Source organism: Miscanthus floridulus, chromosome 5 (assembly GCF_019320115.1).
Source record: "Miscanthus floridulus cultivar M001 chromosome 5, ASM1932011v1, whole genome shotgun sequence".
NCBI classification, from domain to species: domain Eukaryota; kingdom Viridiplantae; phylum Streptophyta; class Magnoliopsida; order Poales; family Poaceae; genus Miscanthus; species Miscanthus floridulus.
This window is the reverse complement of record NC_089584.1, coordinates 120,346,522-120,358,504: the sequence shown is the minus strand read 5'-3', so window position 1 is coordinate 120,358,504 and position 11,983 is coordinate 120,346,522. Positions and strand designations below refer to the sequence as shown.

At 39.3% G+C, this 11,983-nt stretch overlaps 2 protein-coding genes across 4 annotated transcripts; both read left to right on the top strand.

The window, feature by feature from the left end:
• Positions 1-72: 72 nt before the first annotated feature.
• Positions 73-8,496, top strand: LOC136450604 (uncharacterized). 3 transcript variants are annotated; one of them, XM_066451122.1, is made up of 8 exons: positions 73-2,420; positions 2,519-2,787; positions 2,886-3,123; positions 3,196-3,386; positions 3,982-4,217; positions 4,827-5,070; positions 5,163-5,270; positions 5,985-6,278. In XM_066451122.1, exons 2-8 carry the CDS (start codon positions 2,569-2,571, stop codon positions 6,117-6,119), a joined length of 1,371 nt encoding a protein of 456 aa, XP_066307219.1. In that variant the 5' UTR covers positions 73-2,420; positions 2,519-2,568; the 3' UTR covers positions 6,120-6,278. The 3 variants fall into 3 exon arrangements, with proteins under 3 accessions (XP_066307219.1, XP_066307221.1, XP_066307220.1); XM_066451123.1 differs by having other exon boundaries at positions 2,364-2,383; positions 2,486-2,787; XM_066451124.1 differs by lacking the exon at positions 5,985-6,278 and adding an exon at positions 8,362-8,496 and having other exon boundaries at positions 73-2,787.
• On the top strand, positions 8,448-11,772 carry LOC136450603 (uncharacterized). Its single transcript, XM_066451121.1, has 7 exons — positions 8,448-8,666; positions 8,765-9,002; positions 9,081-9,271; positions 9,412-9,647; positions 10,295-10,538; positions 10,626-10,733; positions 11,494-11,772. Exons 1-7 carry the CDS (start codon positions 8,448-8,450, stop codon positions 11,626-11,628), a joined length of 1,371 nt encoding a protein of 456 aa, XP_066307218.1. The 3' UTR covers positions 11,629-11,772.
• The last annotated feature ends 211 nt before the right edge of the window (positions 11,773-11,983 follow it).

The window sequence follows — 11,983 nt, the reverse complement described above, 5'->3', positions numbered from 1 at the left end:
ACTTCACACTTTCGTTTTAAAAAAAGAAATGACTTCACACACAAGTATGCAACTAGCAGTGAAGTGAGGATGGTGTAATATGAAAGAACCAGGCAGCTGGCAGATTCACTCTACCTTGCACACAAGAAACCAACACACACTGTTAATCCAGTACTAGCATACTATAGACAGATGCTGCTGAACTCCTCAAATGGCCTCTGGAGGCTGAAGAAGTCCTAAAGCGGGTGAAGAAATGAGTTTGACAAACGGATGCTGGTTGTAGCCTTAGGAGGATGTTAGAGGACACGTGACAACTCAGAGAACTATATATGAGTGGTGGATATTTAATGGAATGAGCATTGCGGAGTTGTGGTTCAGTCAATCTGTACCATTGCCCTTCCTTTCACTACCAGCTGGATCACGAATGTTTGGAAGCTGAACACACGCTTTATAAAAGGTTAATAAGATGAGGCAGCTTTGTGATAGCACAAATAAGGAGGTGCTTGGGACTGCTCTACTCCACGTTTTTCAGTTCCGCTTTACGTTTTTTAGCCAAACAAGTTTAGCTCCACGTACTTTGCTTGAGAAAAAAAGGTGGAGTTGTGAGGGTACCTAAGGGGCGCTCCACAAACTCTAGTTTTTTTTTGTGGAGCTGCTCCATGGTGGAGTTTGTTGAGCAGTCCTGGACACGCCCTAAGTGTTAAAATATATTTTTGGTTGTATAAATCAATTTAGTCTTCGGCACTACTGTTCAGGAGGAGGAAGATATTAGTTTGGAAGGTCAAGTAGTGCCTAGGAAGGATATCTTTCGATATTTATGATCAATGCTATAGAGAGACGGGGATATTGATGAAGATGTTAGCCATAGAATCAAAGCAGGATTGATGAAGTGGCGCCAAGCATCTGGTGTCCTATATGATAAAATGGTACCATAGAAGCTAAAATGCAAGTTTTATAGGACGACGATTAGACCTGCTATGTTGTATGGTGCAGAATGTTGGCCTACGAAAAGACGACATGTTCAACAGATAAGTGTCGCGGAAATGCGTATGTTGCGTTGGATTTGCGGTCATACAAGAAGGGATCAAGTTCGGAACGATGATATACGTGATAGATTAGGGGTAGCACCAATTGAAGAAAAGCTTGTCCAACATCGGTTGAGATGGTTTGGACATGTCCAACGGAGACCTCCAGAGACACCGGTGCGTACTGGAATCCTAAGCCAGGATAGTAACGTGAAGAGAGCAGAGGAAGACCGAAGTTGACTTGGGTAAAGGCAATAAGAGAAGACTTGAAAGGATGGAATATAACTAAAGACTTAGCCTTAGATAGGAGTGCTTGAAAAATAGCTATTCACGTGCCTGAACCTTGATTGCTTCTGCTGGGTTTTAACTCTAGCGTACCCCAACTTGTTTGGGACTTAAATGTTTTATTGTTGTCGTTGTATAAATCAATTTAGTCTTTAACTCTTATTTTATGCAATGCTTTATTATTTTCAAGTTGTTCCAACTGTATGCTGAATAGAGATTTGGATTTATAATATTATATTAAATGTATTTCTTACATACTGGTAAAACTTTGTATTTCCACTCCTGGCTCAAGAGTAGCAATTATATCTTGTAATAGGAAAGTTATACAATACTTCAAATAACTCTTAAAAGGGAAATACTAATGTAGCTTTCTGCAGAAGTACTTGTCAATTCTGCTTCTTGGAACAAATATAGAACTTTTAGCTACATACTAGCAAGTTGCAGATTTTCTTCAAAAGAAGCCAGCTCTAGATTGTCCCTTCTTCTACGGTGTTGTCCAGTTTAGGACGCGTTTAGATGCAAAATTTTTTGGGTTTTGGTTACTGTAGCACTTTCGTTTGTATTTGGTAATTAGTGTCTAATTATGGACTAATTAGGTTCGAAAATTTCGTCTCGCGATTTCTCACCCAACTATACAATTAGTTTTTTTTTTCGTCTATATTTAATACTCTATACATGTACTGCAAGATTCGATGTGATGGATACTGTGCAAAAATTTTTGGAAACTAAACAGGCCTAGCAAACGTTGTGTGTGACGTTTGTGTGACATCCCCTAGAATCGAGGCCTCGAAGGGATGGACATTCCGTTGGCATACTGCCAACAAAAAAAAAAGGCCTCGAAGGGATGGACAATTTTGTGCACCAGTACCTAAGTGTTGCATGTCGCAGTCTGTGGAAAACACAAATGAATAAGACAAGCCAATTTGGTTGGTAAGTACTGCTATAGGACAAGAAAATATCTCACCGTCATAGCTCTGGATAGTCTATAGGGATGGGCCAGACCAACAAAAAAATTCCTACCTGATAGTGACTAGGTTATCCAAAGCAACTCCAAACACAAATAGTATAGCAAGGTGAAACTGTCCTCTGGCAAGGTGAAAAACTGCTCGGCTTCAACTGAGCTTCCCAAGTGTATGTTTGTTTGAAAAATGTCTTCCTGTGATTCGTTTTCTCCTCCTTGTTTTTACCATTAGCAGATTCATCAACATGCATATCCTACCATTATAAAGGTGCATGAAGCTTACAAAGGGACCAAGTTCTTGAGGTACTGTACTGAAACATGGCTCCACTGACTCCTAGACTGGTAGTGCCCATAGATGTGAAGAAGCTGCCATGGGAGCAAACGGTCCCTCTCCACAACCGCTGGCATCCAGATATCCCTTCTGTTGCTGATGTAACTGAAGGCGAATTGTTCCGTGTTGAGATGGTCGATTTTACAGGAGGGCGGGTTAGGGATGATAACTTTGCAGATGACCTGAAATTCATGGATTTCTCAATTGTAAGTTTTTTATATTTCTTCGGCTGGAGTTGTCATTTAATCTTCCCTTTGTTCCAGTGCTTCCAGTGTGAGCCAAACTGACTACAGATATTCCACAGGCTCATTATCTTAGTGGGCCACTAAGAGTAGTTGATTCTGAAGGGGTTCCAGCTTCACCAGGTGATCTTCTCGCGGTAGAAATCTGCAACCTTGGACCACTCCCAGGCAATGAGTGGGGTTATACTGCAATACTTGAAAGGGAGAATGGAGGTGGATTCTTAACCGACCACTTCCCTAGCGCAAGAAAAGCCATTTGGTATTTCGAAGGAATTTACGCATACTCCCCTCAGATACCAGGTATAGATTCTTGTTGTTGCTGTGATAATTCGGTTTTGGATCCTTCAGTAATTCGATTTTGGCATATACCAGGTGTTCGTTTTCCAGGATTAACTCATCCTGGTGTAGTGGGAACTGCACCATCAGTTGAGCTTCTTAATATATGGAACGAAAGAGAGAAAAAATTGTCTGAGACAAGGCCAGAGACTATTAAACTGTGTGAAGTTCTACACCAGAGGCCCCTTGCTCAGTTACCGACCCCTGAGAATTGCTTACTTGGGAAGGCATGGTCATTTTGTTTTCACTTTAGTGCCTAGGGTTATATGGGAAATTGTTTGTGTTACCTACAACAAACTGAGGGATGAATTTTCAGCCGCTCATTACCAGCTTTTAATAACATTGCTTTTCGCTTAGGGAAGGGCATAGAAGCACATCTCTACAATTAATCTTTTTATACTCCCTCTGTCCCTGAATAAATGGATTCCTAGTAAGTTTAGGATAGATTAGTATCACAAGGAAAAGACCATACTACCCTTTATTAATTTGAGTAGTTGCACACTTATCTATGATTATTCCAGTCGCATGGTAATTATAGCATTTGCTACATCCATCCAACTACAAAAACTCAAGCCTAGATTGAGGAATTTAGGAGCGGTAATAAATATGAGAGAACTTTGAAAAAAATAAATGGGTTGGTGAACCATTCAGACTCATAGAGATTGATTTATTTGTAGACAAATTTTTGTGCTAGGAATCTATTTATTCAGGACAGACAGAGTATTTCCTAGAGCACAGTAAAAGGTTCTGTTTTCAATAGACCTAAAGTGTTTTGGCTGCAGACTGCGGTGCCATATTTGTAATGAATACAATGCGATGCAGGTTCAAGAAGGGACTGCTGAATGGCACAAAATTGCAAATGAAGCAGCCAGAACTATTGCTGGAAGGGAAAATGGCGGGAATTGTGACATAAAGAATCTAAGCAGAGGTTCCAAAGTTTATCTACCAGTATTTGTTGAAGGAGCAAACCTTAGCACTGGTGATATGCACTTCTCCCAGGGCGATGGCGAAATTTCATTGTGTGGAGCAATTGAAATGAGCGGATTCCTTGATCTCAAGTAATAAATTTTGTTCTTATCTACATTTCAGTACTACATGATATACAATGTTTTATGGATAGATCTGACATCTCACATTCATCTAGCAGACCTCTAAGTATGGACCAAAACAGCCAATTGCATCAAATTAAATTGGATCCACCAGTGTTAGGAAACTTATTGAAATTCCATCATATTTTATAAAGATACTAGTTCAGTAATACTAGCACCAGCCATCTTCATTGCTTCTTGCATAGGACTTCTCATAACACACGCATATAGAATATGAGTAAGTGAACTCATAGGGTTAGAAAAAGGTCTATTATCAGATTTTGCCATATCGTGTTTCATGGAATTGGTTTAATTGATGCTCCTATCCTATCATCATATCATGGCACATTGCATTATTTGCTGGGATCAAACTCACTCCACTTGCAGTGGGCAGGGGTTCGTCCCTGGTATTCTAAAAAACTCACTCCATTTGTGTGTAGTTGTGATCAATTATTTCTGAACCACACTCCCAGCACATATCAACATGCTGGTTTAATCTGCCAATTGGATAAAAAAAATCTGCCTATGTAAAATTTCTTTTCGTTGCCTGCTTCTAAAAATTTCTTGCACCCTGTATAGGTGTGAGATCATAAGAGGTGGGATGAAGGAATACTTAACTCCAGTTGGTCCAACACCACTTCATGTGAGCCCTATCTTTGAGATAGGTCCTGTCGAGCCACGTTTCTCAGAGTGGTTAGTGTTTGAGGGCATCAGTGTAGATGAGTATGGGAAGCAGCATTTTCTTGATGCATCTGTTGCCTACAAACGTGCAGTTCTGAATGCCATCGAGTACCTTTCCAGATTTGGGTATTCTAAGGAGCAGGTAGGAAGCAGGGTATATCTCAACTAACTTATCTTGAAGTATCATGCATGCTGAATAGTATATTAACTTCTGGGATTGGGGATTATATACAGGTGTATCTTTTACTATCATGCTGCCCATGCGAGGGTAGGATATCGGGAATAGTAGACTCTCCTAATGCAGTCACAACTCTCGCCATCCCTACGGTGATATTTGACCAGGTATGCTGCCAAGAGCCCAGCCTAACACAATTTTCTTTGGTCTTTTTTCACTGGTATATATGCACTGTATTTGTTGTTGCTCCCTTTAAGTGTTCATCAATAAATTAGATTGTGACTGATTTCCTTGGTCTGATGTTTGATCTAAGTATCTGATATATGCTGCTGGTACTTTACATGTTATCTGAAGAAACAGAAGTTACTGCCTGTGCTGTGAGTCATGAGTAGGCTGTACGAACCACACAATGTTGATGCTCATATGATTAACGTGAGCCGGGCAAGGTTTAGGGTTTAACAAGAATATATTTATATGATTCCAATTTATAGAAAGTAGCTTATGTGAGTAAGCCTGGTTCATTTGGTCAGTGGCATGCACGATGCACCGCCTAACTCTTTCTTATGATCGGTCAATAATAAAAGAGACTCAAAATATTATAGAATACACATTTTCCCTGACAGTTACTGTTCGGAAAATTGTAATAAGAACAACTTGTAAGCTCTAAATATTAATTCCAAAAGTTTTCATGAAGAAGTCACAATAACCAGGGGAGAAGAAACATATTATTTCCAGTACAGGGCTATAGCCTATAGGCAAATTGAAATTGCTCCCTTCGAGATCAAAATATATTGACCTGTCCCTGCTTATTTTTGGGCCTTGGGCAATTTGATGTTTTTGTTTTAAAACAAAAGCGCATAACATTTCACTTTCAAACGTAGGATATAAAGCCAAAACGCATGAACGGGAGACCACTTGGAGGACCAAGGTTGAGAAGACTTCCAGATCTTCTGAGCTGCTCAAACTATGGACACCTTCCTGCTACCCAAGATAAAAGTGGTACAAGTGCGCCCTAGCATGTGAAGAAACTGATGCAGTATCAATCGACATGCAATTGTGCATGTAAACAATTATCTTTTTCTTTCACCTTTCCAACAATCATCTGTGTGCGCAGCCTATAGTCAAGAATGCATTTGTATTTTTATTTTCTTGGTCTAATAAAATCACCGAAAATAATCAAGAATGCAGATCCTTGATTTATCAGGCTCATCATGTATGAGAGTGAGCTTTTTTGCTTTTGTAGTTCGAGGCAGGACCTTCTCGTTGTAACTGCTATGTGCAGATGATGATTGTTTTTGTGCTGTTGTTATGTGAACTGAGGTGTTCGCGATCAAAATTCGCACGTGCCCTACAGTTTGGGAAAACAGCTTAATCAGTTTCCTAAAACCAGCCAGATCAGTTTAAAGGAGCGTATCGAATCATAAAATAGACTTTACCATTAAGTACTCTCATTGAGATGACAAAATGTATTTGTGGAATGTCCATTTAAGAGTTCGGATGAGAGAATTATGGCCATTGGAAAAATCCGGGTTCGTAGAAACAAGCTTAGCTTGTTTTGGAATTCGACATGGTCGATTTAGTTAGAAGCTAGATTAGGATTTGTATAAGTTTTTACTTTCATTGGTGGCAAGACCTCTCCACCTAGTAAAATATGAAGAGCCACGGCTAATTGAGAACACACCAATCAATCTGCCTTTACTTTTTTTTTTCGTTTAACCTTAAACTCTCTTCCAAGTTCCAACCACATGTTATTGTGCATCTACTGATACAACAATAGGTGGCGCCCTAGTATTTATGGTTCTTGGCTAGTTTGTTTGGAAACTAGCCGTTCAACGTTCATCATCAAGTGAGACATGTATCATTTATTGGTTTGCTTCTAAACCTAGTCATCATGCATCCACCATGTAAGCGTGATAGCTACTGCTTTCCAAAAGCAACATGAAAGCAGGATTAAGCCGATTTCTGTAAATTTAGCCATCTTTAAGACAAAAATATCAAAACTAAAAATATATAAAATAACCTCATTCATATATGAGTAGATTAAAATATTTATTCAGGGTATTTAGTTGAATACTCGTTGTTTTTGCTAAAAACTTTTATACATAGAACCTATATGTACATGTATACATTAGCAAAAAAAATAAAAATGGAACTAAAATAGTAGGGTATTTACGTTAAGCCCAAAAGGAAGAGGCCATGGGCATGGAAAGGAAAGCGCCGTGTGCTCCTGATTCTCTCTCTTGATTAGAGGATTTGACAACGTCTTTTTTCTTTTTCAGGTTGATTAATTCGTTAACTACTTCAAAAAGAAATTAAAGAATTAATGGCTCAGATTTACTTGAGGTATTACCTCCTAATAACAAGTAAATGGTGTACCGTAGCATTGCCCTAAAATGACAATTTGAGTGTGCTTGGCACAGAGCCACGCTTCAGTGGTGTCCACCAGACAAAAAAAAAAAACTCTATAATATGAAAGAACCAGGCAGTGGCTGGAGCGAAGTAGCAATTGTGACAGATCCACTCTACCTTCCACAAGATACCGTAGCAATTGTCACAGATCCACTCTACCTTCCACAAGATACCGACACACACTGTTAGCTACTCCCTCCATTCCAAATTATAAGACATTCCAAGAATCTTGAAGAGTCAAATAATCTCAAGTTTGATCAAAATTATAAAAAAAATTATGAAGATTTATGATATCAAATAAGTATACTATGAAAATATAATTAATGAGAAATCTAATGATATTTAGTTGACATCATAAATGTTATTATTTTATCATATAAATTTGGCCAACTTGAGATGATTTGACTCTCCAAAATTCTTGGAATGACTTACATACTAGCAAGTTGCAGATTTTTGTCAAAAGAAGCCAGCTCTATATTATCCCATCTTGTATGGTGTTGTCCAGTTTAGCAGGAAGGAAAACTTTGTGTGTGAGTGTGGCGTCACCTAGAGTTGCGGGGATGGAAATTCGGGTTACGTTGGCATACTGCCAAAAAAACAATTTTGTGCACTAGTGTACATAAGTGTTGCATGTTGCATGTTGTAGCCTGTGGAAAACACAAAATGGACGAGACCAAGCCAAGTTGGTTGGTACTGCTCTAGCCTCTAGAACAAGAAAATACATCACCGTCTTAGCTCTGGATAGTCTATAGGGATGGGCCAGACCAAAGAATAAATTCCTACCTGATCTTATAGTGATTGATTTGATAGTGACTCGGAACTCCAAACACCTGTTTTTACCATTAGCAGATTCATCAACATTCCTATCCTACCACTATAAAGCTGCACAAAGCTTCCAAAGGGAAGAAGCTCTTGAGGAGATACTGAAATGAAACATGGCTCCTCTGACTCCTAGACTGGTAGTGCCCATAGATGTGAAGAAGCAACCATGGGAGCAAAAGGTCCCTTTCCATAACCGCTGGCATCCGGAGATCCCTCCTGTTGCTGATGTAACTGAAGGGGAATTGTTCCGTGTTGAGATGGTCGATTGGAGTGGAGGGCGGGTTAAGGATGATAACTCTGCAGATGATATGAAATTCATGGATTTCACAATTGTAAGTCTGTTTTTTTTCTTCTGCTTGACCTGTCATTTAATTTTCCCTTTGTTCCAGTGCTTCCATTGTGAACCAAACTGACTATAGATATTCCACAGGCTCATTATCTTAGTGGGCCATTAAGAATAGTTGATTCTGAAGGGGTTCCAGCTTCACCAGGTGATCTTCTTGCGGTAGAGATCTGCAACCTTGGCCCACTTCCTGGCGATGAGTGGGGTTATACTGCAATACTTGAAAGGGAGAATGGAGGTGGATTCTTAACTGACCACTTCCCAAGCGCAAGAAAAGCCATTTGGTATTTCGAAGGAATTTACGCATACTCCCCTCAGATACCAGGTATAGTTTCTTCTTGTTGCTGTGAATGAAGCTTTCTAGATTTGGATCCTTCAATAATTCGATTTTGGCATGTACCAGGTGTTCGTTTTCCAGGAATAACTCATCCTGGTGTAGTGGGAACTGCACCATCAGTTGAGCTTCTTAATATTTGGAATGAAAGAGAAAAAAGATTGTCTGAGACAAGCCCAGAGACTATTAAACTGTGTGAAGTTCTACACCAGAGGCCCCTTGTTCCTTTACCGACCCCTGAGAATTGCTTACTTGGGAAGGCATGATCATTTGTTTTTCACTTCAATCTTTTTACATTTCCTAGAGCACAAGTAAAAGGTTTTGTATGTAGATATTAAGCTAGCAGATCTAAAGTGTTTGGCTGCAGTGCCATGTTTGTAATGAATACAATGCGATGCAGGTCCAAGAAGGGACTGCTGAATGGCACAGAATTGCAAATGAAGCAGCCAGAACTATTGCTGGAAGGGAAAATGGCGGGAATTGTGACATAAAGAATCTAAGCAGAGTCTCCAAAGTTTATCTACCAGTATTTGTTGAAGGAGCAAACCTTAGCACTGGTGATATGCACTTCTCCCAGGGCGATGGCGAAATTTCGTTGTGTGGAGCAATTGAAATGAGCGGATTCCTTGATCTCAAGTAATAAATCTTGTTCTTATTTACACTTCAGTACTACATGATACACAATGTTTTATGGATGTGTCTGACATCTCACATTCATCTAGCAGACCTTTAAGGATGGACTAAAACAGCCAATTGCATCAAAATTGGATCCACCAGTGTTAGGAAACTTAATATTAAGATTAAGATTCCGTCATATTTTATAAAGATACTAGTTCAGTAATACTAGCACCAGCCATCTTCAGTGCTTCTTGCATAGCACTTCTCAGATAGCACATGTACAATATGAATAAGTGAACTCATAGGATTAGAAAGGTCTATTGTCAGATTTTGGCATATTGTGTTTCATGGAATTGCTTTAATTGATGCTTCTATCCTATCATCGCAAGGAGTTATGCATGCCTTAGTGATTTATAGTTAATATATTATGGCACAGTGCATTATTTATTGGGATCAAACTCAATCCATTTGCAGCGGGCAGGGGTCCGTCCCTGGTATTGTAAAACTCCATTTGTGTGTAGTCCTAATCAGTTATTTCTGAACCACACACCCAGCACATATCTACATGCCGGTTCTTATGAATGTGCCAATTGGATAAATAAAATCTGACTATGTAAAATAACTTTTCGTCGCCTGCTTATAAAAATTTCTTGCACCCTGTATAGGTGTGAGATCATAAGAGGTGGGATGAAGGAATACTTAACCCCAGTTGGTCCAACACCACTTCATGTGAGCCCTATCTTTGAGATTGGTCCTGTCGAGCCACGTTTCTCAGAGTGGTTAGTGTTTGAGGGCATCAGTGTAGATGAGTCTGGAAAGCAGCATTTTCTTGATGCATCTGTTGCCTACAAACGTGCAGTTCTGAATGCCATTGAGTACCTTTCCAAATTTGGGTACTCTAAGGAGCAGGTAGGAAGCAGGGTAACTAACTATTATCTCTAAGTATCATGCATGCTGAGTAGTATCTTAACATCAGGGATTGGGGATTTTATACAGGTATATCTTTTACTGTCATGCTGCCCATGCGAGGGTAGGATATCTGGAATAGTAGACTCTCCTAATGCTGTAACAACTCTTGCCATCCCTACGGCGATATTTGACCAGGTATGCAGCCAAGAGTCCAGCCCAACGCAATTTTCTTTGGTCTTTTTTACTGTTATATGCACTGTATTTGTTGTTGCTCCTTTTAAGTGTAAAGTGTTCATCGATAGATTAGTTAGACAATTTTGATATAGATTGTGACTGATTCCTTTAGCCTGATACTCTGATGTTAGATCCAAGTGTCTGATATATGCTGCTGGTACTTTACGTGTTATATCTGAAGAAACAAAAGTTAATGCATCTTGTGAGTTCATGAGTAGGCTGTACAAACAAACCACACAATATTGATGCTGATTAACGTGAGCTGGGCAAGGTTCAGGGTTCAACAAGACTAGATTTATATTACCCTCTCCATTTATTGAAAACTGAAAATAGCTTATGTGAGTAAGCATGGTTCATTTGGTCAGTGGCGTGCATCACCCACCTAACTATTTCTTATGATACGGTCAATATAAAAGAGATTCAAAATATTATAGAATACACTTTTCCACTGGCAGTTACTGTTAGGCAAAATGTAAGAACAACTTGTAAGCTGTAAATATTTGTTCCAAAAGTTTTCATGAAGAAGTCACAATAACCAGGGGAGAAGAAACATATTGTTTTCGGTACAGGGCTATAGGCAGATTGACATTGCTTACTTCTTCGAGATTAAAAATACAGGGCTATAGGCAGATTGACCTGTACGTGCTTATTTTTGGGCCTTGGGAAATTTGATCGTTTCCTTTTAAAACTGAAGTGCATAACATTTCATTTTCCAACGTAGGATATAAAGCCAAAACGCCTGAATGGGAGACCACTTGGAGGACCACAATTGAGAAGACTTCCAGATCTTCTAAGCTGCTCAAACAATGGACACCTTCCTGCCACCCAAGGCAAAAGTGGTACAAGTGCGCCCTAGTATACGAAGAAACAAATGCCGTATCAATCGGCATGCAATTGTGCATGTAGACAATTATCTTTTTTCACCTTTCCAACAATCATCTGTGTGTGCAGTCAATAATCAAGAATGCTTTGTCTTTTTATTTTCTTCATCTAATAAAAATTATGGCAAAGTTTTTCTGTTCCTTCGAAAAAAATAATAAAGAATGCAGATCCTCGATTTATCAGGTTATGAAAATGTATGAGAGTGAGCTTTTTAGCTTTTGTAGTTTGAGTCAGGCCCTTCTCGTTGTAACTGTTATGTGCAGACGATGATTGTTTTTGTGTTGTTGTTATGTGAACTGATCAACTACTGAGGTGTTCGCGATCAAAAT